The 26,755-nt window shown below is 37.7% G+C and overlaps 1 protein-coding gene across 1 annotated transcript; it reads right to left on the reverse strand.

The window, feature by feature from the left end:
- Positions 1-6,630: 6,630 nt before the first annotated feature.
- Positions 6,631-8,591, reverse strand: LOC149923226 (uncharacterized). Its single transcript, XM_090162370.1, has 3 exons — positions 8,419-8,591; positions 7,824-8,371; positions 6,631-7,778 (listed from the first exon to the last, which is right to left on the reverse strand). Exons 1-3 carry the CDS (start codon positions 8,589-8,591, stop codon positions 6,631-6,633), a joined length of 1,869 nt encoding a protein of 622 aa, XP_090018496.1.
- Between the last annotated feature and the right edge of the window lie 18,164 nt (positions 8,592-26,755).

Raw genomic sequence — 26,755 nt, forward strand, 5'->3', positions numbered from 1 at the left:
TGGGTAGCTTACAACGAACGCTACGACATTTATGCCGCTGCTGCAAATTTACAAGCTACGCCAATTACACAACAACGTGCCACATTTTGGCATATTTTAAGCCCTTTTGGGCTTGCAATTGCTTCCAAACCAAACAAACTTCTTCCCAAACGTTTGGTCATTTCTACACAAGCTTGAAAACCAAGGCCTAGAAATAAGAATTTGCTGCACTACTGGCTTCCCTCATCACCACTTAAATTGTTTGTGGTGTTCACCATGACAAACTACGTAAGGAACTTTTATCTATTCCTACACTCACTCTTGACGATGCTGTACGCCGCTGCAAAGCAGATAAAACCTCTACTATCCATGGTGCTACCATTTCCCCCGACGTCCCTTCACAACACAGCGCACCCTCACCTGTTCCTGCTACTGATGTGTCCCTGGCTGCTCTCCATCGTCACCGTCCTCCGCTACAACCACGGATAACGCCGTCCCTACGTCCGTGGTTTCCATCCAACGCTTTTCGTCGTGGGAACCCACAGTCTTCTTAACCAAGACCGTTTCTTTCTTCCAATGACTCGTCCCTATTCGTATGCGTACTGCCTACCTTTTCAGCCGACTAGTACTTATCGGGCAGCCTCTCGTCGGGCTTCTTGCAATAACTGTGGACACTCACCTCCTGTGTGCCGTCCGTAACTCCACCTGCCTTAAATGCAACCGTCCAGCTCATTGGGTTGTAGTCTGTCGTTCTGCCCATGCGCTCCAAGAATTGGAGTACTTTCCCGACCCATCTCAAATCGCCGATATATGACTCATACGACTCCTCTCCACATTATGACTGTTGCAGTTGGTCACTTGTTCGTGAATTAATTCACTTACACACTCATGCTATTACAGATGATGAAATTTAAGACTGGGTTTTTTTTTAACCAACCTGTAAATTTCAAGATATAGTATACTGGGGTCCAAGTTAACATCATCTCATTGCAACTTTTTGAGTCTTTTCTTCCCAAGCCCAAGTTGCGCAAGCCGTTGTACACCGTCATAGCCTACTCAGGACATCCCGTGCCTATGGTGGGGGTGCTTGATGCACTGCTTCCTCTAGATTTCCCTTCTACGTTACTACGGACAATCGCACACCCATCCTTGGTGCCTCTGCCACCCTTCAACTGGGAATTATACAACACCATCACCATACACTTGTTCCTACCCCTACAACTAAGCTTGTAAAGCTAATAGCTGCTCTCCAATCTGGTCCTGACGCCCAGCGCCTCACGCTATCACCTGCTGACATTGTTGCTCGGTCTCACGCTGTCTTTGATAACTTTGGGGTAAATCCATGTCAAATCACCCGATGGCTCCCACGGCACCATTTTCGATTTCGTTTAAACTTTAACCACTTATATTATAGACCTTTTGAGCAGGAAAGCCAAATTTTTAGCTCTGAAATCGAAGTATTTTTGAAGATACGATTTTTTTAAATAACCTTGCAAGTAGTCGAGTGTTTTGACAAGTACAATTCTGTCATTTTTGAGCATTGATATCTAAAGATCGGTTAATATCACGTAGATGTATTTTTTGTAACGATTTTACTGGTGGTAAAGATAACTTAATAATCATTACGAGGTTCGAAAATAGTGTCGTTAATTTTATAAAAATCGGCGAATGTGCCATAAAAAATCGCATTACAGGTAAACAGACCAACTTCGTCGGTCTTTAAGACATCAAAAGAATTTTTTTTAAATTCATTAATTGACCTATATAGAATGAAATTAAGCCGGGGAATTCAAAAAAGCAACCAGAATTACTTGCGGAACTATACTTTTGGAGTTATAGGGGTTCAAATGTAACGTTTTTCTCAAAATCGGGAAAACATGGTAGTGAATAGTCGCGTTTTTGGCCATGTCGGATACTGAAACACAAAATAATGTTGATACCACCTGAAAGTACAGAATTCACTATATATCATATGAAATTTTCATCTTGTGTTTCCAAGTCGTTCAAGGTCAAACGTTAAGGTCAAAACGAACCCGATTTTTAAAAACTTAAAACTGAGCACTCCACGTCAAATCAACCAGGCCCATACCACTCAAGTCACCGAATATGATTAAATTTTTTGGGCAGGTGTAGTTATGGGTAAAACTAACCCCTGTACAGCAAAAGTGCTGAAAAAAGTTTATTTGGAAGTTATAGGATAAAATAATTGTTTTGCGATTTTCCGAAAATTCGTTGCACCCAAAGAATTAATAGCTATAACTTCAGTTCTAAGAGAGATAAAAATGTGATCGATGACTTATTTTAAAGGTAATGAAATCCTTAACACACCATATTATAATTAAAAAAAATAAAAGGTTTAAATATCTGGAAATTTGAAACTTGGAAGTAAGTTATTCGCAGATCCCCAAAATAGCTAAATTTAGGAAAATTAATTTTTGGCCTCTATCGACTTATTTCGACATAACATATTCTCTGTTAAAACATTTTCTTGGGGAATTAACGTTTAAAGGGAATATAACCTCTGGTATTTCTGTCGCCCTCCGAGGGTTCGAATATTGTCCGCTGCCTCCCATGGCTTTTCACACCTGTGGCGCTGATAATCGTTGATTGTGAAGGGAGTAAAGGATATTGATGGGGTCTTCCATAAAGAACGCGTTGGAGGTTCTATTCCCTTTAAGGAAGTTACAACCAAATTACCGTAGCCCCCCCCCCCCTCCAAGCAATTTTAGATTTTAGAAGTTTTCATACTTTAATTTATTTTTCCTTCTGGTTTTATTTTTTTTATTTCATGAGATATAAAAATTGAAATGTTATTATTTTATTACTTTTGGAATTACTAGCAAAATGTTACTGCACGGTTAGTACGGACATATGTAACATAATTACTCATAACTATGCCTCTATATAACATATGTGTATTAAAATTTTCAATGAGACCTTCGTTTCACAGCCACGAAAGAAATCACGAACGAACTACGCGCAAAACCGGTTTAACTTCCTTCCCTCCCCGCCAGACCTGGTTTTGATGACAAAAAAGCCGTCATCGATTGGAAAGTGACGTCAATTACGTCATATCTTGTGAACAAGGTCTCATTGAGAAGACGTTCTTTTTGGCACACTTACATATGATAAAATGGTAAAAGAGGGTTGCTCAACAACAAAATTGGTACCAACTTGCAATATGGCCTAAAAATTCAATTTTGGTGTCTAATAGTCCTTTAGATAAAAGGTCATTAAATCCGATTATAGAGTTTGTGCTGCTGCGATTGGACCTATAACTGGTCTGTCTATGGTTTCCCTTCATACTGCCAAAGCTGAGAATTTTCTATTCATAGATCTATCGGCATTTTTCAACAGGGGGGCAAGACATTCAGAGAGGGGTTTATTTATAAGCGCCTATTTGAGGATCTGATAAGTCCGCAGTGATACGGTATAGACAACATAATTTGGGAGGGGATAAAGGTGGCAAGTGGGGCAGTTTCTCCCAAAATTTGCGACCAACGAATTGGACCGTGTTTGGTGTCGTAATGGATGGTAGTTTTCACGCTGAGTCGAGTGCTACCAACCGTTTCTGAGTTAATACCGAATTTGCACTGAATTACTTGTTTTTTTTTCTAAAAAAACAAATTTAGGAATTGGGTAGAGTTTGGTATCGTTTCAGTAGTTTGTTTTAGGACTAATAGTTTCGGACAAAAAGTACATCCAAAATGTGTGTTTTATTTTTGGAAATTTCAATAACAATTGAAAGGTTATATCGAGATTTTGGCCAGGGTCAACGTATTGTTTGGTGCCGAATCGAATGGGACCAGCCGCAAGTCCTTAGGAAGTTAGGATGAATCGTTTCCGAGTTATAATGAAATATTTCGTAAAATTGGCATTTAAACCTCGAAAATGTACTCTTCCTGCGTACCGTAATGTGGTTGTAACTTTCTTAAAAGTTACTCCCTCCATGAAAATGTTTTAACAGAGAATGTATTATGACGAAGTAAGTCGAGAGAGGCCAATTTTTCTTCTTCTAAATAGCTATTTGGTAGATCTAAGTTTCAAATTGAAAATATTTCAAAGGTTTTAAAAAAATTTTAATATAATAATATAATGTGTTAAGGGTTTCATTACCTTTAAAATAAGTCATTGATCACGTTTTTATCTCTTTAAGAACCGAAGTTCAGGGGAGGGAAGGGGGGGGGCGTCCATCCCGGGCGACACTCATTAAGGGGCGCCAGAAACTGTTTGGCGAACTTTCGATCAAGGAACAAAGTTACATTTTGGAATTTTTAAAGGAAAAAGGGCGCACTTCAAGAGATTTTCCCAGGGCACCACAAACCCTCGCTACGCCACTGCCGAAGAAATCGCTATTTTATTCTTTGGGTGCAATCATTTTATCCTATAACTTCCAAATAAACTTTTTTCAGCACTTTTGCTGTACAGGGGTTAGTTTTACCCATAACTACACCTGCCCAGAAAATTTAATAATATTCGGTGACTTGAGTGGTATGGGCCTGGTTGATTTGACGTGGAGTGCTCAGTTTTAAGCTTTAAAAATCGGGTTCGTTTTGACCTTAACGTTTGACCTTGAACGACTTGGAAACACAAGATGAAAATTTCATATGTTATATAGTGAATTCTGTACTTTCAGGTGGTATCAACATTATTTTGTGTTTCAGTATCCGACATGGCCAAAAACGCGACTATTCACTACCATGTTTTCCCGATTTTGAGAAAAACGTTACATTTGAACCCCTATAACTCCAAAAGTATAGTTCAGCAAGTAATTCTGGTCCTTTTTTTTGAATTTCCCGGCTTAATTTCATCCTATATAGGTCAATTAATGAATTTAAAAAAAATTCTTTTGATGTCTTAAAGACCGACGAAGTTGGTCTGTTTACCTGTAATGCGATTTTTTATGGCACATTCGCCGATTTTTATAAAATTAACGACACTATTTTCGAACCTCGTAATGATTATTAAGTTATCTTTACCACCAGTAAAATCGTTACAAAAAATACATCTACGTGATATTAACCGATCTTTAGATATCAATGCTCAAAAATGACAGAATTGTACTTGTCAAAACACTCGACTACTTGCAAGGTTATTTAAAAAAATCGTATCTTCAAAAATACTTCGATTTCAGAGCTAAAAATTTGGCTTTCCTGCTCAAAAGGTCTATAATATAAGTGGTTAAAGTTTAAACGAAATCGAAAATGGTGCCGTGGGAACTTTTCTTGAAATCGGGTGATTTGACATGGATTTACCCTTTGGGAAGCTTCCAGGCCGGCCTCACATAGAATGTCCTATATAAGGAATATTTTAGTAGAACCCATCAAAATAGGTCAAAATTAGAGATATATTTCTGTTTGAATTCTAAGAAACCACTTTTGGGCTTCGGGGAATAGTAGCTGTCTCTTGGTCGCCTGTCGGTATCAAGCGCCCCTTATTTTTTCCAGAATATTTTCTCTCGGACAATGGTCATACCCAGAGTTCGGGTCGGGAGCTTTTAGACCTCCCGCAAAATTATCCTGTCACCTTTGATTCTATTTTTACTTTATTTTTGGGGAATTGCGCATGCTTTATTTTTGCCGAGCAGATTTTATCATAGTTTTGGAATGCCAGGGACGACATATTTTAGAAGAGAACTGTTCTCTAAAACAGACGGGAGCAACTTCTCCACCCAGTCCATGGGACCATGGCACCCTAATATAAAAAGAGAGACATAGTCTCCACTCTCAGCTTAAGTGAGTTCCCGCCAGTCGTGAATCTGTAAATTGTGCCTTGGATGTGCTCACCGTGTAGAATTTATTGTCTATTTCTCTTGCTTAGCAATAACTAATTTACTTCAACTAGAGTAATGTCTATTAAAAACTTTTATTACTACAATTTTACAGAGAATGACATACAAACTGAGTGAAGCGTTAGGCTGAACCTGCTGGCACTGGTAAACAGGCAAACACGTTTGATTTATATACTTAATTTTAAAAACAATATTTACACAATAAAAAATGAGGCGACGGAGAAAATTTCTAATCTTTTAACAGATAAGAAAAATAAAAAATGGCAATAGTTTTTATGATATTTCTTTAAACAAAAATAGTTTTCACAAACTCCCCGCCGATGAGTTTCTTAAAACTCATCAAATTTATTTTTAAGTATTTACGAATTTTAAATTCATTTCACTTCTAGATAATATAGTAGTTGGATTGGTTGTCGTATATATTTACCATTACCAAGAAATACACGACAAGCCCGAACTTTTTTGTCTCTACCTCGGAACACTTCGTCTACGCGAGATATTTTTGAAAAGGTTCGCGGTATCTTCTCGTTGTGGACTAGCACAATATCTCCTTCTTTAATTTCTTCGTCTTCTCGAGGGCTACGAAACTGGTGTGCAGTACGAAGCTCTAGGACGTAGTCTTTTCGCCAACGTGCCCAGAATTGATCCAGCAGAGATTGACGATACTTAAGTCGCGTGGTGAGATCTTGTTTCGTAGAGAGTACTGGTTCACTGGTGTCGAACGCTCTGGAAGGTACTGACATGAGGCGTTCACCAACTAGAAAGTGACTATAGCACAGTGGTGAAGGCTCTTCGGCATCGTTGTAGCTGAATGTTATGGGTCTCGAATTAAGGATTGCCTCTACTTCTGTTAGAATCGTCTAAAATTCTTCAGAGTTGAGCGATGCCTTTCCAAGGATCTTCTTGAGTGCGCTTTTGACTGATCTGACCAATCTCTCGTAGAAGCCGCCCCACCACGCAGCCTTTTCCACAATATATTTCCAGGTTATTTCGTGACCAGCGAAATATTCTTTCATCCGCGCTGACTTCAGGTGTGTCCAAATGTCTCGTAGATCTTGGTCCGTTAGTTTGAAAATCTTGGCATTGTCCGAGTACACTACGCTTGGTACACCTCTCCTGGACACGAATCTTCGAAATGCCATCAAAAACATCTCAGCCGTCATACTTGACACCAGTTCCAAGTGAAGGCCTCGAGTAACTGCGCATGTGGAGATTGTTATATATGCCTTGACTGTTTTATTCTTACCGACTCGAACAAATAAAGGTCCTGCAAAATCGACGCCGGTAATGCTAAATGACGGTGCTTCGGTAACTCGGTCTTTTGGTAAAGGTGCAACGCTGGTTGATCCAGGCTTTGATGTAAATCGCTTGCAAATAATGCAACGATTTAGTAGCGTTTTTGCCACCTGTCTTCCTCGTATTATCCAGAAATTTTCCCTGACATCGGTCATAGTATCACGTAACCCGGAATGCATCAATCTTTCATGAGAAAACACAATGATTAGTTCTGATAGTTTATTTTTACCCGATAATATGCAAGGATGTCTTTCGCTGTACGAGAAGTTCGTCTTCTGCAACCGTCCTCCGAGACGAATCAGTCCGTCTTGGTCTAAAATTGGATTTAGAGAAAATATCTGCGAGCTACTTGGTAAACCTTGACCTTTTCTTAGTAACATCAATTTTTCGTGAAAATCTTGCGTTTGAGCTACCATTACCAGTATTTTCTCAGCCTTAATTAGTTCTTCTGTTGTCAGCGTCCCCTTCGTCAGCTCTTGACTCTTGATAAACTGAAAGAAACGACAGATGAAGGCCATTACTCTTTTTGCCTTCGTGAATGAATGATATCTGGACAGATCTACGAAGGGTATAGGTTTTTTAACGACAGCGCAGTTGAATTGAGTGGTTCCAATGTACTTTCTACGACATTCGTCTTCCACGTCTTCCTTCCGTGGTTCGCTTGTTTTTGTCACGGGCCAGTACTCTTCTTCGAGCAGTAACCACTTGGGACCTTCCCACCATATTTAATTGGAAAGAATGCTTTCAACGTTACAACCTCTGCTTGGGATGTCTGCAGGATTTTCCTTGCCTCTGACGTGATTCCAGGTACTGGGTTCCGTCAACGATTGCACTTCCATAACCCGATTGGCTACGAAAGGTTTCCATTTAGTCGCTTTGCCCTTGATCCAATGAAGAGTTACCAATGAATCAGTCCACATCTGTATTCTGGAAATTTCCCGCGGTAGGATTTTCTGAAGGTGATTGACAAGACGAGCTCCAACCACAGCTCCCATCAGTTCCAATCGTGGTAAGGTTATCTTCTGAAGTGGTGCTACTCTGGTCTTAGCTGCTATGAACGCCACTTCAATGTTGCCGTCTGAACGAACGTAGCGGCAATATGCTACAGCGGCGTACGCATGTTCACTTGCATCACAGAAGACGTGGATCTCTCTGTATAGTACTTCGGAATCATCGAGGCCATTGTGATAATGTCGAGGAACTGACAGTTGACTTAGGCGCGGTAGTTCGAGACACCATTCATCAAATTTCTTCAAAGGCTCGTCTGGTAATGGAAGTTCTCCATGTGTTTGTCCACAATTCGGACTTGATTTCCAAAGGTTCTCGTTAGAATCGATACGGCTTCGTCGTACGTTGCGTCGCTGATAGCAAGTCCTTGGATGGCTCTGGCTGCTCGGCCTTCCAGATACGATTTTAGGTATGTGAATTTTTCTACGTGGCTAAGTCCTTTGTTTTGGTGTACGGCAACATTGTACTGACTCCAGAACGCTGTCCATTGAGTTGGCTCACCAGAAAACTTCGCCATTGTCAGTTTGAGCAACTTCACGGTTTCGTTAGATATTCTTGTCCTCTGCAATGGAGGACCTTCTCGTACATCACGTATTTTTTGCTCAATGATCGTTTTGCAATCGCTGATCTAGTCCATGTAGTTAATGGACTCTAGAATATCTTTATCGAAATCTGCTTCTTCTGTTATAAGGTCTTGGATCTCTTCGTCCATCTTTGGCAAATCCTTTTCCTTTTGAATTAGACGATTCAACGAGACTTCCAGAACGTTGATGTTGAATGGATCGGTCTGCAAATCATTATCCACCTTCTCTGAGTTTCGTGATCGACATTCTGATAGCTCCTCGCTTCCTTTTCAATTTGTCCATAATCCAGATTTCGAATACTTGAAGGATTCTAAAAATCTTTCCCGGGTTTCGGCACCATTAGTTTGTAGAATTTATTGTCTATTTATCTTGCTTAGCAATAACTAATTTACTTCAACTAGAGTAATGTCTATTAAAAACTTTTATTACTACAATTTTACAGAGAACGACATACAAATTGAGTGAAGCGTTAGACTGAACTTGCTGGCACTGGTAAACAGGCAAACACGTTTGATTTATATACTTAATTTTAAAAACAATATTTACACAATAAAATATGAGGCGACGGAGAAAATTTCTAACCTTTTAACAGATAAGAAAAATAAAAAATGGCAATAGTTTTTATGATATTTCTTTAAACAAAAATAGTTTTCACACACCGACAGCAAACAAGTCAACGTGTATAGTTGAGTATGAAACCAAGATCGATATAACTCTAGTAGAGCAAAAACACGAGAACCACCAATGGTCTAGAGAGTGAGGAGTAAAAACGCGAACAAGTAAAGAGACCAATAAGAAGGGGAGAAAACTAAGCTTTAATGGGGAAAAATATGCGGTACTCCGGCCGATAGGCCTTCAAGGCGAAAAACTTTAATACGACTAACCGACAATTTGAAAATGTTTAAAAAAAAAAATACAAACTATAAAATGGTTCGCCACTGACCCCAATCGTATTAAAATCCCTGGCATCCATCCAATGTTTAGTAGTAGTTTTGTAGGATTTAATTAATTAGTAGTTGTGCACGTTGCATGTTTCATTTTGGGGGAAATGTACGCGTAAAATTTAACATTAGTAAAATTATTGTAAGATCAAATTTAAAATTCTTAGTAATGATTGATATATAATAATAAATCCATTTTAATTAAAGTAACTCTAGATATGACCAAATTCTTTCGCTCTAAACCCTATCCCCGAATATAGATAAAAGATTTGGTCCCACTTCAATAGAACTGTTTAAATTTTTACCCCAACTCTCTACGAGAATGGATAAACAAAATTGTTCCAAGTTTTAACTACATTAAATCGGATCATCAACTTTTAATAGCATTATCTATTGATGAAACTCGTCAATCGAGAAACATACTGAATGGACAGGAAAATTTACCTTTTCTCTCTCGAAATATCGAAGTTGTTTACATTCTACAATGACGTCATAGAGCCCAGCTGGTTGCTATAAAGGGAGTTTAGTTTCTTAGATGGCCGTTTGTGGCGCCACGTGTTTTCTTCACTATAACGCATAGCTCGTAAAGGGGGATAGCACCGCGGAACAAACCCTCAGATTTCATTGGGCCTCTACTTATTTTCTATCTCTATGGTTTCGAAGCTCTTCAATCCATAGTCGATTTCTATCGACACTATCATAGGCCTTGGTGATATCCAGAAATGCCAAGTAAAGATTTAGTTTTCTGTGTCGTCCTATTTCTATTAGTTGAGTCAGAACGAATAAGTTGTCGGCTATCCGACGATCTTTCCGAAAACCGCCCTGCGCTTCGTGCAAAGAATGACTATTTTCAAGTTCCGCATTCAGCCGCTCTCGTACCAACATTGCGTAAATCTTGTACAGCACGGATGTGACTGCTATCAGCCTGTACGAGTTCAGTTCATCTTCTGGCTTATCTTTACCTTTATAGATCAACGTCACGCGCGCTTCGGTCCAAACTTCTGGAATAACCCGATCTCTACGGAAGGCATTAAGGATTCGCAACAAGCAGCGTCTAGCATTAGGACCCAGTGTTTTAACGCTAGCAGGTCCTTAGCGCTACAACCTGATTAGCTACTGCCTGGGTAGCTATACCCAAAAAGTTACAGAGTAATTAACTGCTACTGGCTCGAACTGCTACAAACGCTGATAGTTGCGGCAAAAATAAAAAATGAGTATGTAAAAATAGATCAAAACTTTCCATTTACCGTTTTCGGTAGTTTGGCTTTGTGTGGTAGATATTTGGTTAAAAATTAAGTCCGGTAACGTTAAAAAAATATTATTGGACAGGTTAGGATTCAGCGGAACTATCCCTTCGGTTATATCAGTAACTATTAAAGTAATTTAAGGTACCCCAATGTTCTTGGTTTTATATTTCCGCCTGAAAATCGACATAACGTTCCTTAATTTAAATCCGATTTTCATGAAAGGTATATTTTTGAATAGCTGTGGTTTCCATAGTGATTCATTAACAATCAATTTCTCGGCTTCTAATTTGTCAAATTTGGTCGAATCAAAGTTATTTCAACTAATAATATGACGAGCAACAAAATCCGTAAGCCCAACGGTTTTCGAGATAGTTTTTGAACGTCCTTGAAGACATGGTTCAAGATCGTTCAATTTTACACTAGTAAAAGTCCCCCGGCACGAGGAATGTTCCATAGGAATTGGAAATTTTTCAAAAAGCCCGTTTTTCACTTATTTATCATTTTTCGATTTTAGTGGACACCATGTAGACCTCGTACCCTTGATTCGAAATGACTGCCTCGTGCATCATCAATCTAGCTTTTTCCTGCCAAAACTTCCAAAAATTAGCCCCATAGCAAACATGGTATCAAACTTTAGGTAGCGCACTACAGGTAGGTAGGTGGGGTGGTGGAGTGGTTAGCGCTTTCTTCTCGCAGCCAGAGTAGCCGGGTTCGATCCCAGCTTCTGGCACTAGGTGAAAACTCGGAACAACTCCTACTGCGTTGAGTTTGCAAGTTCTCTCCCCACTGGTTTAAGGGGTTTTCCCCCGAGCTCTTAGGTTTCCCCTTCCATAAAAACTTGTAGAGGTTAACGGTAATAGTTAGTGAAGGGAGCTGTTGGCTCGCGTGGCATGTAAGGCTTGCCACCACTATCCTACGCATTGTAACCCGGCCACCTAAATTAAAGGCTTGACGACTTAGGCCTATGGTGGTGCCTTCGGTATTAGCTGATTATTATTATTAGCAACCGAGGGATTCTGATTTTTCGGAGGTCACTTGCCGGAAGTGGGTAATTCCGCACAATCGGAAATATTTCTTAATTCGAATTTAAAGTACGGGGTCCCATATTATCTTCCATGCTGCTTTTAAAGTCATATAAATATATGCCTTTACCTCTCTTTTTCTCAAATTATGGGAATTAAACTAGGCATACCTTCGGTGTGTACCTCCGTGTACCTGCGGCGATGCCACGTTAGAGTCGCGAATGAGAGTCAGAAAAAAATGCGACGAAAGGGTCTTAGAGTTTTATAATGTACATTGTAGAAAACTTGGACATAAAATATGAACTATTCTAATAACCAACAACATGTAAATTGCCATTTTCCTTTAGTTTGAATCCTTTGTTCGTGACTGCATAAATTCAAGAAGGTAAATTGTATCAAAAGTATATTTGTTTCCTTGAAGAAGTATCCATGAGTATTCTGCTAATGATATTTTCTAGAAACACGCATTTTCGCTGATTTTTACCTCTCCGAGGGGACAAAGTCCCCTAGGAGGGGTTATACAACCACCGTGTCTGTCTGTCTGTGGGTCTGTCTGTCAGGCCTGCGAACGCGTTCGCATTTTCGGGGCAAAGGTTAATCATTGCGTACGCAGTTTCTCGAAATCCACGTTCGCAATTGCTTGGAATTAGGAAACGAAGTCGAAAGATTGGCAAAACCACTGTGTGACGGTGAGCGTTAACGGATAAATTTGCGGTTGGGGGCTGTTCACAAATTACGTAACGCGGTAGGGGGGGAGAGGGGGTTTGTGCAAGCGTTACTAATTGTTACGTGGGGGGGAGGGTTCACTAAAATGTTACGTAACGCATATTATTTTTAATATCGTAGAATAAAATTTTCATCACTTTCAGAAACAGTCGTAATTATTAAAAACATAAGCATTTTCATTGGTTTACTCACGTTTAAAAGAATTTCATATGACCTTGATCTACAGTTTCGCCTATTTTCCCCCGCTCGGGATGGACAAAAGTGCGAGAACGATTAGTCTGGATCTACCACGTGAATTTTAAAGTTTTAAATTTTTTCCTCAGTTTAGATTGATTTTTCATTGTTAAAAATGGACAAAAGCGCTCTACTTACGTCCCTCATATCTGCTTACGGAAAAGCGTTCCCCGATAAGACACCACAATAAAACCCATGGGTGGGTATAAAGTGTTGCATAAAAATACAGTTGTCATTTCAAGTTTAAATTACAAACAATAAAATTTAGAACCTGATCTTATTGTACTTTATTACCAGCATATTAGTTGTTACGTACTATAATAATATAAGGGGGTGTCGATATTTGTTACGTAATTTGAGAAGAGGGGTCTTTCCATTTGTTACTTTTTGTTACAAGGGGGAGGGGGGGGAGTCTAAAAAGTGGTTTTTCTGCGTTACGTAATTTGTGAACAGCCCCTTGGGTTGGGTTTGGTTGTTGCTTTTCGTTAACGCTCACTGTCGCGGGAGTTTTAACTCAGTTTGATTGGATATTTTTTTGTAATGTTTCTGTGTTGAGTGGGAATGTTGAGTTTGTGTTATGACGGTTGTGTTTGTTTGTGGCGATTGTGTTTTTTCTCCAACTTCTTCTTATTCTTGACTTTTGGGACGGATCGAGTGCTGAGTGTTATGGCAACCTCTCAATATCCAATGGCAGGCTTTCCACCACACAATATTCGTCGTAGTGTCAATTTGCGATCGTATCGAGCGGGATTTGAACCCAAAATTTATTACGGTTCTTCGGAAATTAGACTTTCATATTTAGCGGAAGTGTATATTACTAATTAATAGAGAATTAAATTTCGGTGTTTATTTATATAGAACGAAATTTCGTGTTCGATTTAAATTTTTGCATCGAAGATATTTTAATGTAGCGTCTTCTCTGTTGATTAAAAACCAAATCGCCACCCAGGTTTTGACTTTTGGGACGGATCGAGTGCTGAGTGTTATGGCAACCTCTCAACATCCAATGGCAGGGTTTCCACCAATTGTTCACGATATTCGTCTTAGTGTCAATTTGCGATAGTATCGAGCGGGATTTGAACCCAAAACCTCCTGTATGACAGGCGGACGTTTTACCACAGAACCACCGATACTTATTACGGTTCTTCGGAAATTAGACTTTCAGATATACCGGAAGTGTATATTACTAATTAATAGAGAATTAAATTTCGGTGTTTATTTATATAGAACGAAATTTCGTGTTCGATTTAAATTTTTGCATCGAAGATATTTTAATGTAGCGTCTTCTCTGTTGATTAAAAAGAAAGGCGCCACCCAGATTTTGAAACCGGGCCGTTCAGTTAGGCAGTTGAGCGCTCTACCACAGAACCAACGATAACTCCTTAGCTATACTTCAAATAAGACACTCATCGTAAGCATAATAGTTAATAAAGTCTTGAATTTTTTGTTTAATATAATAAGTTGCTTAATTTCAATTTGGTACTTTTGTTTAGTGTTTTTTTAATGAATGGAGTTAATGATTTTTTTCTTCTATTATTTGACGTTTTATTTTTGCTGTTGTATATTTTTTGCTGTTGTATATTTTTTATCTTTATTCTTTTAAAATTATTTACTTCTTCCGCGAAATGGTTAATTTTTTTGGAGGAACCTTTTTGTCACTTATTTTTTGTCTATTAATGTTTTGATAACATTTACGTTTTCGGAAGGAATCATTTTTGATGGAACCTTCAAAGTGTATACGTCGTATTTTCCAACTTCTGCGGTTTGATTATAACTAGGTCGAAAGTTCGTAATTTATTAATGCTTATTCTTATCGACTTGAAATTTGTGATATTGTTGTATAATTGCGGTGGTGTTGGTTTGGCGTTTAATATTTAAACAAGTTGGCAAGCCAAAATATACCTCTCGTCGGAAGAATGGTCCCTAGTGGTATTAATTTCTCGACACGACCCCCAAAGATATCTCCGCAATTCAGAGTTATTTACGAAAAACGTATTCTCGGTTCAAACCCTGCCCGGTATAAAATTTTAATTTTAATTTAAATAATTGAGACGAAACAATCGAGTTTAATTTATTCAGAATATTATAAATTAAGTAGTTACAACAGCGAGTTAGACTTACTAAAACAATGCACAATTGAATTTAACCCTTTTTACAGTACATGTTTATCAGTTGAATATAATACTAAGCAAATTTTAATGAAAGAAATATCTACAGATGGTAATTGTATTTTTCTCGCTTACGAAATACTTGCCGCATCTTTAACGCTCATTTTATTTCAACACTCGTAGACTTCCAGTTGACGTTGTGACACATACCGCATGAAAAAGACCAATGCCGTCCAATTTCCAATATCATATAATGACTCGCACACCCAGGAAATCATTGACTGCGTTAGAAATCGTAGATATCCAAATATCCACACCAGATATATTTACAAGAAGCAAAAACCTTACCATCAACAAAGCACAGAGAGCCACTTGACTAACCGCCAGCTCTTAAAGCAATAAACGTTAAATTATCGTCTTTGAATTAACACAACTATATATAGGTCGTTAATAATACCCGTAAATAAATAACCAAAAACTAACAAAGTGGACCACCCACAGGGTCTACCCTTTAACCCTCTTATCTCGGCTGACTGCGCTAAAACAAGATTTAACCTTTAAAATTTCATTCGTAAAAAAACCAGATTAGGCCTACATAAATTCATTAATAAAAAAAGACTTTATTACCTATTATGCTTACGATGCGTGTCTTAATTTCAGTGAACCTATGCAGCTATCGGTGGTTCTGTGGTAGAGCGCTCGGCTGCCAAGCCGAATGGTCTGGGTTCGAAACCTGGGTGGCGCATTTGTTTTTAATCAATAGAGAAACGCTAAATTAGAATTTCTTCGATGCAATAATTTCAATTTCAATTCTATTTCAATTAAACCAAAATTTCGTACTCTATGAAATACGCTTCCGATAAAGCTGAAGGGCTAATTTTCAATAAGTCGACAAGTGTCGGTGGTTCTGTGGTAGAACGTCCGCCTGCCAAGCAGGAGGTCTCGGGTTCAAATCCCGCCCGATGCGATCGCAAATTGATAATAAGACGAATACCGTGTCTAGAGCCCTTGCGAAGTTAAATGATTTATATTAACATTTTGATAAGTACTTTTTTCGTAAGAGACATGGTATACAGGGTGTCCACTAAAAAACGATCCAGGGCGAATATCTCGGAAACCGTTTTCTCTAGGAATTTGAAATTTTGATGTTACGTAGCACGTGCAGGGGGCCAAAGAAGAATGATAACCTCAATGACCTTAAACCATGTCTTCAAGGTCATCCAAAAACTATCTCGAGAACCGTAAGTGCTAGAAAGTTGGTTCCATTTAGAAAAGTGTGCCCCGTCACGTTTTATGCCTACTTAGCGTGAACACGATCGGATTCGACCAATAGTAAGTCGATAAAATTGTTACCAAAATCACAAAGGTCGTAAAAGGGAAAATTGCAAGACAGCGCTAATAACTCCAAAACAAGTCGTGCTACATAATCGAAATTTGCTAGACAATCGCATCATGGTAGGATATTTTAATATTTGGAAAATTGTACGACCTTGAACCATGTCTTCAAGGTCATACTAAAATTATCTCGAGAACCATTAGTTTTAGATCAAAAATTCCAATTAGAATTTTTGCTCTAAACGTAATGGTTCTCGAGATAATTTTAGTATGACCTTAAAGACAACGGTTCAAGGTCATACAATTTTCCAAATATTAAAATATCCTACCATGATGCGATTGTCTAGCAAATTTCGTTAATGTAGCACGACTTGTTTTGGAGTTATTAGCGCTGTCGTGCAATTTTCCATTTTACGACATTTGTGATTTTGGTAAACTTTTTCTCGACTTACTATTGGTCGAATCCGATCATGTTCACGCTATGTAGGCATAAAACGTGACGGGGAACACTTTTCTAATTGAAACCAACTTTCTAACACTTACGGTTCTCGAGATAGTTTTTGGATGACCTTGAAGACATGGTTCAAGGTCATCGAGGTTATCATTCTTCTTTGGCCCCCTGCACGTGCTACGTAACATAAAAAAATTCCTAGAGAAAATGGTTTCTGAGATATTCGCCCTGGATCATTTTTTAGTGGACACCCTGTATATATTTTTGAACTTCCAACAATAGTCATTTCTACAACGTGGTAATTAAAGTCACGAGGAATTTAGGATTTTCTAGCTCGTGTGCGACGAGTTTACTAATAAACCTTTATAGATTTGTTCCATTTAATAATATGAATATCGTTCTCTGATGATTGCCAGAGAAAACGGGTTTACAGCCGAGATTTTCGGTCACAGTAATGTACTTCATGTTAATTCGCAGTATGATTGCAAAAGAGCCTTAGACATTCGAGTGTACACACATATAACTCTTGTAGATATCAACTCGGTGTTTCGAAATCTACTTTTTTTGGGACATAATTAAATATGATTAAAATATATTAAATGTGTATATATTTTTGATCAGATTAATTAGCTCTATACGAATATATAACTTATATTCTTGTAACTTCCACCAGAGGGCCGAACGTTCCCCTCTCGGAATTTCGATAAATTAATTTTTTCATATCTATTAGCGTTGTACCCTGATATTGTTGAGGTTGAGGGTAACACAGGTCTTGATGAAGCTGGATTTGGTGTTGTTTCTGTTAGAAACAATGTGTAGCATTTGAAATTCATTAGTCTTTATATTATTCGGTTTGTATATAACAGCCTATGGAGTACCTTTAAACTGACAATGGTAACAGTAAACTTATTAAAATCTAAAAGGGACATGGAAGATCTAAATGAAAATAACGAAGATTCCATTGACATATTTGAAACTAACACAGAACCGGTTTTTCTCCAAATTGAAGAGTGTACTGAAAATGGATATATATTTACCCAAACACCTGGTAAATATGAAATAATTGTGTGGATTATTCTAGTAGGTGTCATAAAGAGTAAATATAATTATCGGCTTAAAACAAATCAAATATGAGTCAAAGCACCTTAAAAAATCAGTTTGTTAAGTCAATTTTGGGAGATACAAATACCAATAGCAAAAATAGTCCATAATTCATTGGTAAGAAATAGTTATATATATTTCTTTTTCATAGTTTAAACTTTTTTATTTTCAGTTAAAGTTACACCTAAAGCGAATGAAATTTCCAAGCCTGCTTTGAATAATAAGCCAAACACTTTAGGTGGTTTTTTTTCGCCTGTTCTGGGTTTTTTGAGCAGGTTCAAAAGTGTAGCTCTATGACGTCCATTTACTCCAATTCTATCTGGACGAAAAAAACGAGTTGGAGTAAGAAGGGAGTAGTTAGAGGTTAAAGGTTATATATCTGTTTTGTTTTTAAGATGGCGACCGGTGGTGAGATCATCAATATAGGACTAATTTTTCTTATTTATTTAATAATAATAATAATCAGCTATAGCTAGGCTAATACCCAAGACACCACCTTAGGTCTAAGTCATCAAGCAACTTTTAAAGTCATTAAATAGCATTTAGCAATTGGATATTCGTTATTAAAAGCTTGCCACATATGAAGTTGTTCAAAACCCGTTATGTTTTCGTGAATAGAAATTTAAGCAGACGAATTTTCTATATAAGCTAGATTACTCCCTCTACACCTTCTTTCGAGGAGGAGTAAAAAGTGTAACGTTTGAGCTCTGGAACAAGCGAACAAAATTCGGGACAGGGTAAATCTTACCCCGAGAACAGGCGAATAAAACGTTTTAGGGTAAAAAGTTTACACTTTTTGTCCTGGGACAGGCGAAAAAAAACCACCTATTGAAGGAGATTTTAAACAAATCTAACTCTGTTACTTCAAAAGATAATTGTGATCAAACTGGTAAAAACTAATTTACTGATATGTAGCCATGTGCAAGTCTTGATTTTGGGGCTTCGAGTCGAGTCTCGAGTAAATAAAATTTCCGTTATTGAGTCAAGTTTTATTTTTTCTCGAGTATTCAAGTATTTAGGCTTACATAAAAAATACGGCTTCGAGTATTCTAATAGTTAGGTTTGGTTTAGCTTTCGAGTACTTGAATAGATAGGCTTAGCTTTCAAGTACTTGAATAGTTAGGTTTAGGTTTTTGAGTACCTAAATAAGAAAGCTTATTAAATATCTGAAAAAACAATTTAAATAAATGATAAACGTTACAAAGCGTAAGTTAACCTTAACCGCTGGGGTACTTTCAAAAATACTGAGCTCACCAAGACTTTTGTCTAAATCCGCATGCCTTAAAACACCTTTGGGTGGGACTATCGGAAATTAAAAAAATTACGCGTTTTTTCAAAATTCGCGAGTGCCTTGCATAAAATAGACGTTTTGAGTACTCATTAAATTAAGCCTATTCGCCGAGTACTCGAAAAACTAAGCCGATGTCTCAAATGACAACTCGAAACTTTTTTCTAGTTTTTCAAATAAGGTTTATAGAGTTTCGAGTCTAACAAAATTGAGTACTCGCATATGACTACTAATACAGGGTGTCCACTAAAAAATGAACCAGGGCGAATATCTGAAAATCGGTTTTATTTACGAATTTTAAATTTCCAGGTCACATAGAGTGTGTAGGGGGAACACCTACTATGAAAATGTCGATGACCTTGAACTATGTCTTCAAGGTCATCCAAAAATTATCTCGAGAACCGTAAGTGTTAGAAAGTTGGTTCCAATTAGAAAAGTATTCCCTGTCATGTTTTAGGTCTAACTAGCTTTGACCCGATCTGATTTAACCAATAGGTAGTCGAGAAAATTGTTACTAAAATCACAAAGGTCGTAAAAGGGAAAATTGAATGAAAGCGCTAATAACTCGAAAACAAGTCGTGTTACATTATTATAAGTTATTTCTCAAGGTCATTTTCAAATGTTCTTGAAGACATGGTTCAAAGCTACTAGGACGAGAATGTGGTGATAAGCATTTTTCTAATTGAAACCTGGTTTCTAAACCCAATGGATCGCGAGATAATTTTTTCACGACCTTGAACCACGTTTTCAAGGTCATCCAATTTTTCAAAATTTAAAGACTCCCACCATGATGAGTTCGTCTAACAAATTTCAATAATGTTACACGATTTGTTTTCGAGTTATTAGCGCTTTCTTGCAATTTTCCCTTTTACGACCTTTGTGATTTTAGTAAAACATTTATCGACTTCCTATTGGTCAAATCCGATCGGGTCAAAGCTATTTAGACATAATACGTGACGTGGAATACCTTTCTAATTGGAACCAACTTTCTAACACTTACGGTTCTCGAGATAATTTTTGGATGACCTTGAAGACATGGTTCAAGGTCATCGACATTTTCATAGTAGGTGTTCCCCCTACACGCTCTATGCGACCTGAAAATTTCAAATTCGTACCTAAAACAGATTTTGAGATATTCACCGTTTCATTTTTTAGTGGACACCCTGTATAACCTAGAATTGCAATTACGTTGCTTAATTTTAATTCTAAGTAAGGTTTTTTGGACAGCGTAGACGTACCCCCCGCAACTTCCAACATTAGAAATACGCGTGGTTTTAGAGACTATACGCGAATTTCTCTCTGGCATTTTCCAAGGCCGTTCTAATATGACCCAAAGTGGACACTTATCGGAGTAATACGTGATGCTTACAACGTATGACCTGAAGTAACCAATAAGAGGGACACTCAATGTGTGACTATAAGTAAAAAATAAATGTGATACTCAACGTCTAACCGGAATAAACAAATAAGTGTGACCACAGAAGTAACAAATAAGTGTAAATACAATTATGTGTGGCCGTGGATATATACCGGCGGCGTTGCAGGTTGCTGTAAATAGCTCAAACAAACTAAACACATCAGGAGGATTGTGTGTATTCCGACCGCTGTACGTCTTGTTGTTAAACTGTAGCTGTTCGAGCCTGTAGCTGTTTTATACTCTGTAGGTGTTCGGGTGTAGCTGTTCTGGTGCAGCTATTCAGGCTGTAGCGCTTAGGACATGGAAGGGTTTTAACCATAGAAATCTTATAATCTTAGAATGATTCCGTATAAATACCAAATGGGCCAATTACATTTTCGGAGGTTTCGTCATTATCAACCAATCACGATTCAAAGAGTGACTACGGCAACGACTCGTTGCCATCTAGTTTGAGTTACTGAAAATAATAAATTCGATTTTAGATTACGTCACGTTAAGAACAAGCCTTTGATGGCCGGGAGTAGTGGCTCACTCCTGTAATCCCAGGCGTCCGGGAGGCAGAGTTTGTGGATGGCCGTGTGAGGACGACCACCAATCCCCCAACGGGTGGTCGGAATACTTCCGCCACGGGTGTCCCCACCCCTGTCCCCACGTATCCCCCCGTTGGCGTGGCCGTTACACATATCTCACCCTGATTAATCAAATGGACGAGAGGACTGAATTGTCCCACACGTCACAATCGAATAAAAAAAAAACAAAAAAAAACAAGCCTTTGATTGGCCCACGCGAATCGAGTTTAATGTAGTTTTTAAACATGGTAGACCGTTTCACTTATATGCAAACGTTTTGGATAACTAAATTGCGTTGTTTGTTGTTATGGTTCCTCGATGTTTCATTTTCACATGTAGAAAACGATTTGCGGTGGACGATAATGTGTCGTTGTACAGGTAAAAGTTTGGGTTTCCTTAAGCCTCGTAACAATTTGAAATGTTAACAAACGGCGGGCTTTCAAATTGGTGATTTGGTAAAAGTTACTTCAGGATGTTCAGTGAGCCTAGTGGAACAACAACTCAGGGCTATAATTATTGCAATATCCGTTTTTTACCTCTCCGAGGGGACAACGTCCCCTAGGAGGGGTTATACAACCACCGTGTCTGTCTGTGGGTCTGTAGGTCTGTAGGTCTGTGGGTCTGTCTGTCAGGCCTGCGAACGCGTTCGCATTTTCGGTGCAGTGTAATCACTGCGTACGCAGTTTCTCGAGATCTCTGCGTTCACAGTTTCTCGAAGGGTTGGCAAAACCACCGTGTGACGGTGAGCGTTAACGGATTCATTTACGGTTTGGTTTGGATGGTGTTTTTTCGCTCACCGTCGTGACGGTTTGGTGTTTTACGTTTTTGTAATGTTTATGCGTAGGTTGTGAGTGTTGAATTTGTGTTCTGATGGTTGTGCATGTTGAGTCTGTGGTGTTTATTTGGGCGTTTTCTCTCCAACTTCTTCTTAATGACTTTTAGACGGACCGAGTGCTGAGTGTAATGCTACCTCTCAACGTCCAATGGCAGGGTTTCCACCAGTTGTACACGGTTTTCGTCTTAGTATCAATTTGCGATCGCATCGGACGGGATTTGAACCCGAGACCTCCTGCTTGACAGGCGGACGTTCTACCACAGAACCACCGACACTTGTTACGCCTTATTGAAAATTAGACCTTCAGCTTTATCGGAAGCGTATTTAATAGAGTACGAAATTTTGGTTTAATTGAAATAGAATTGAAATTGAAATTATTGCATCGAAGAAATTCTAATTTAGCGTTTCTCTATTGATTAAAAACAAATGCGCCACCCAGGTTTCGAACCCAGACCATTCGGCTTGGCAGTCGAGCGCTCTACCACAGAACCACCGATAGCTCCTTAGTTTCACTGAAATTAAGACACGCATCGTAAGCATAATAGGTAATAAAGTCTTTTTTTATTAATGAATTTATGAAGGCCTAATCTGGTTTTTTTAAAGGTTATATCTGGTTTTAGCGTAGTCAGCCGAGATAAGAGAGTTAAAGGGTAGACCCTGTGGGTGGTCCACTTTGTTAGTTTTTGGTTATTTATTTACGGGTATTATTAACGACCTATATATAGTTGTGTTAATTCAAAGGAGATAATTTAACGTTAATTGCTTTAAGAGCTGGCGGTTAGTCAAGTGGCTCTCTGTGCTTTGTTGATGGTAAGGTTTTTGCTTCTTGTAAATATATTTGGTGTGGATATTTGGATATCTACGATTTCTAACGCAGTCAATGATTTCCTGGGTGTGCGAGTCATTATATGATATTGGAAATTGGACGGCATTGGTCTTTTTCATGCGGTATGTGTCACAACGTCAACTGGAAGTCTACGAGCGTTGAAATAAAATGAGCGTTAAAGATGCGGCAAGTATTTCGTAAGCGAGAAAAATACAAATACCATCTGTAGATATTTCTTTCATTAAAATTTACTTAGTATTATATTCAACTGATAAACATGTACTGTAAAAAGGGTTAAATTCAATTGTGCATTGTTTTAGTAAGTCTAACTCGCTGTTGTAACTACTTAATTTATAATATTCTGAATAAATTAAACTCGATTGTTTCGTCTCAATTATTTAAATTAAAATTAAAATTTTATACCGGGCAGGGTTTGAACCGAGAATACGTTTTTCGTAAATAACTCTGAATTGCGGAGATATCTTTAGGGGTCGTGTCGAGAAATTAATACCACTAGGGACCATTCTTCCGAGGAGAGGTATATTTTGGCTTGCCAACTTGTTTTAAAAACACTAACATTGTAAATATCGGTTTAACAGTGGAATGTTGAATTTAAGCAGAGTGCGAGACATTTATCTTGGCTAAGCTTCTAAGAGAAAAAGCATATTATTAATAATACCATATGTAACATAATTACTCATAAGTATGCCACTTTACCTTTATTCCATTCAAAAATCCTCACTAACGGTTTGTTTCACCACGAACCAGTAAAAAGGCGGACTACGTTATATTTTAACCTTTTTATTAATCCTAGTAATTTTGGGAATCACACTATTGGCTACTAACATATTTATTTAAGCCAATGGAAAACCTCTAAATTGAGAAGGAATTTTTGCGTCGAAATTTTAGTCAGCCCAATTTTGAAATTTATAAACTCGCTCGGCATGCGCTCGGTTTGTGCGGATGAAGTTAAATAATGAGTAGTTTAGAAAAAGAAAAGGTTGGGGAAAATGACAAATACGGTTCGGTTCAGAGATTACTTTCCGAAAATGGAACAAGTCGTCGAAGTGGGATATTCCACCAGGGTCATTCCATGTGAAAGTTTACACAGTTAAACTTTAGACATTTCTAGTGCTAAGTTCAAAATTTTAAGTCTTAATTCGATATATTTTCTGAGATATTAAATTTTTAAAAAGGCCTTACAGATGGTAAGGAGATGTCACGTTCCAAATCAAGTGATTTTGACACCCGATATCTAGAGAATGACTTCAAAGAAAAAAATTAAACTTTTTTTACGGTTTAAGTGGGTGGTATAGAGTATAGATATCTCAAAACCCTTCCTCGCAACTGTCCTGTTTTTTCGTCGTAAATTTCGAAAAACGCCAAAATTTTCATTTAAACGAATAAATAGGCACATAAAAAGAACCGATAATTTTCGAAATTCTATCGGATCATAAATTCTAATAAACGTTTCTGATAGTGTTTGCCCTGTAGAATTCGAAAATGATAGTCATTTTGCACTGCGATCAAAAGTGCATTAGATAAAGAACACCAAAAATTATAAAATATTAAAAATAACAAACACGACAGCTTTCAAAGCCGCGCCAAGGTACCTACGCAATTGAAAGTCCTACAAAAGTATACATTGCCTGAAAGCTTTTGTTTCATTGGATAAAATATCCAAAATTCAAAGGTGATATAAGATTCCTTCATAAGTAAACATGATAACAAACTAGAATGAAAATTAAAAAAAATTGCGACTTCGGTGGGCGTCACAATATTACGTAAAACGCTTTAAAAGTGAATACAGACATTTATTTTTTTGTGGATCAGGTCGCGTACAAAATTTTACTATATTATTGAGGGAATGACGAAAAAAATCGATGATCTTTTATATCTTTGATTTCTTCCTAAGTTACGTTTATATAATTTTTTTTTAAATACGCGTGAAGTTGAAAATTTAACGTAATGACTGTCCAGACACTGAAGCTAGTCATATTTGTTTAGCAAAAATTTAGTTTAGTTTAGTGTACTTTTTTGGGTTCGTCAATAGTCCCACGTTAGCTGTATTGTAGGAAGGGTTTTGAGATATCTATACTCTATACCACCCACTTAAACAGTAAAATGCCGATTATGCCGTCGCTCAATTAGCTCTACTTCTGATAAATCGACGGCCATTATTTTAGTAAACCACCGGTTTGAACAACCAAGGCTTAGGAGCTAAAATGAACTACGTTCCAAATCAAGTGATTTTCATTTTGACACCCGATATCTAGAGAATGACTTCAAAGAAAAAATTTAAACTTTTTTTTCTGTTTAAGTGGGTGGTATAGAGAATAGATATCTCAAAACCCTTCCTCGAATTGAGTTTAAAACCACAATACCGCTAACGTGGGACTATTGACGAACCCAAAAAAGTACACTAAACTAAACTAAATTTTTGCTAAACAAATATGACTAGCTTCAGTGTCTGGACAGTCATTACGTTAAATTTTCAACTTCACGCGTATTTAAAAAAAAATTATATAAACGTAACTTAGGAAGAAATCAAAGATATAAAAGATCATCGATTTTTTTCGTCATTCCCTCAATAATATAGTAAAAATTTTGTACACGACCTGATCCACAAAAAAATAAATGTCTGTATTCACTTTTAAAGCGTTTTACGTAATATTGTGACGCCCACCGAAGTCGCAATTTTTTTTAATTTTCATTCTAGTTTGTTATCATGTTTACTTATGAAGGAATCTTATATCACCTTTGAATTTTGGATATTTTATCCAATGAAACAAAAGCTTTCAGGCAATGTATACTTTTGTAGGACTTTCAATTGCGTAGGTACCTTGGCGCGGCTTTGAAATCTATCGTGTTTTTGTTATTTTTAATATTTTATCATTTTTGGTGTTCTTTATCTAATGCTCTTTTGGTCGCAGTGCGAAATGACTATCATTTTCGAATTCTACAGGGCAAACACTATCAGAAACGTTTATTAGAATTTCTGATCCGATAGAATTTCGAAAATTATCGGTTCTTTTTATGTGCCTATTTATTCGTTTAGATGAAAATTTTGGCGTTTTTCGAAATTTACGACGAACAAACAGAACAGTTTCGAGGAAGGGTTTTGAGATATCTATACTCTATACCACCCACTTAAGCCGTAAAAAAGTTTAATTTTTTTCTTTGAAGTCATTCTCTAGATATCGGGTGTCAAAATCACTTGATTTGGAACGTGACATCTCCTTACCGTCTGGAAGGCCTTTTTAAAAATTTACTATCTTAGAAAATATATCGAATTAAGACTTAAAATTTTGAACCTACCACTAGAAATGTCTAAAGTTTAACTATGTAAACTTTCATCAAAATCGGTTATGGTGCCGTAGGGACCCCTGCCTGATTTGACATGGAATAACCCACCAGCGTTTTTAAAACCCATACCAAGCCCATAACCAAGCCTAGAAGAGTTAGGCCTAGGCTCAAAAGAATCTGCCCCAGAAAAGCTCAACCTGAATTTCAACTATTTTTTCAATTAAACTGCTTCTTTTATTTGCCAATGCAAATTTATTTTAGAACCTGAGTCTCCGAAAACTTTATGAATTGCATTAACAGCACTTGACAGTATATTGTAGTTCATTTTAGCTCCTAAGCCTTGGTTGTTCAAACCGGTGGTTTACTAAAATAATGGCCGTCGATTTATCAGAAGTAGAGCTAATTGAGCGACGGCATAATCGGCATTTTAGATTCAATGACCCCAAATATTACATCAAATATTACGTAGGGTACGGATGGCGCAATATCTGTGCAGTGGCGCCGATCGCTTTTTTCCCAATGGGGGCCGAAGCATAATGGGCCGAAGCTCACTAATAAACTTAGAATGAAGCTGCTGGCAACACTTTCTTGCTACGGATGCTTAAAAATAAACGGCCTTTAACATCGGCGGTTTTACCAATGGGGGCAAATTGATTTTTCCCAATGGGGGCTTCGGCCCAGCCGCCCCCAT

The sequence above is a fragment of the Leiobunum rupestre genome, chromosome 11, assembly GCF_980474605.1.
Source record: "Leiobunum rupestre chromosome 11, qqLeiRupe1.1.hap1, whole genome shotgun sequence".
Taxonomy (NCBI): Eukaryota; Metazoa; Arthropoda; class Arachnida; order Opiliones; family Sclerosomatidae; genus Leiobunum; species Leiobunum rupestre.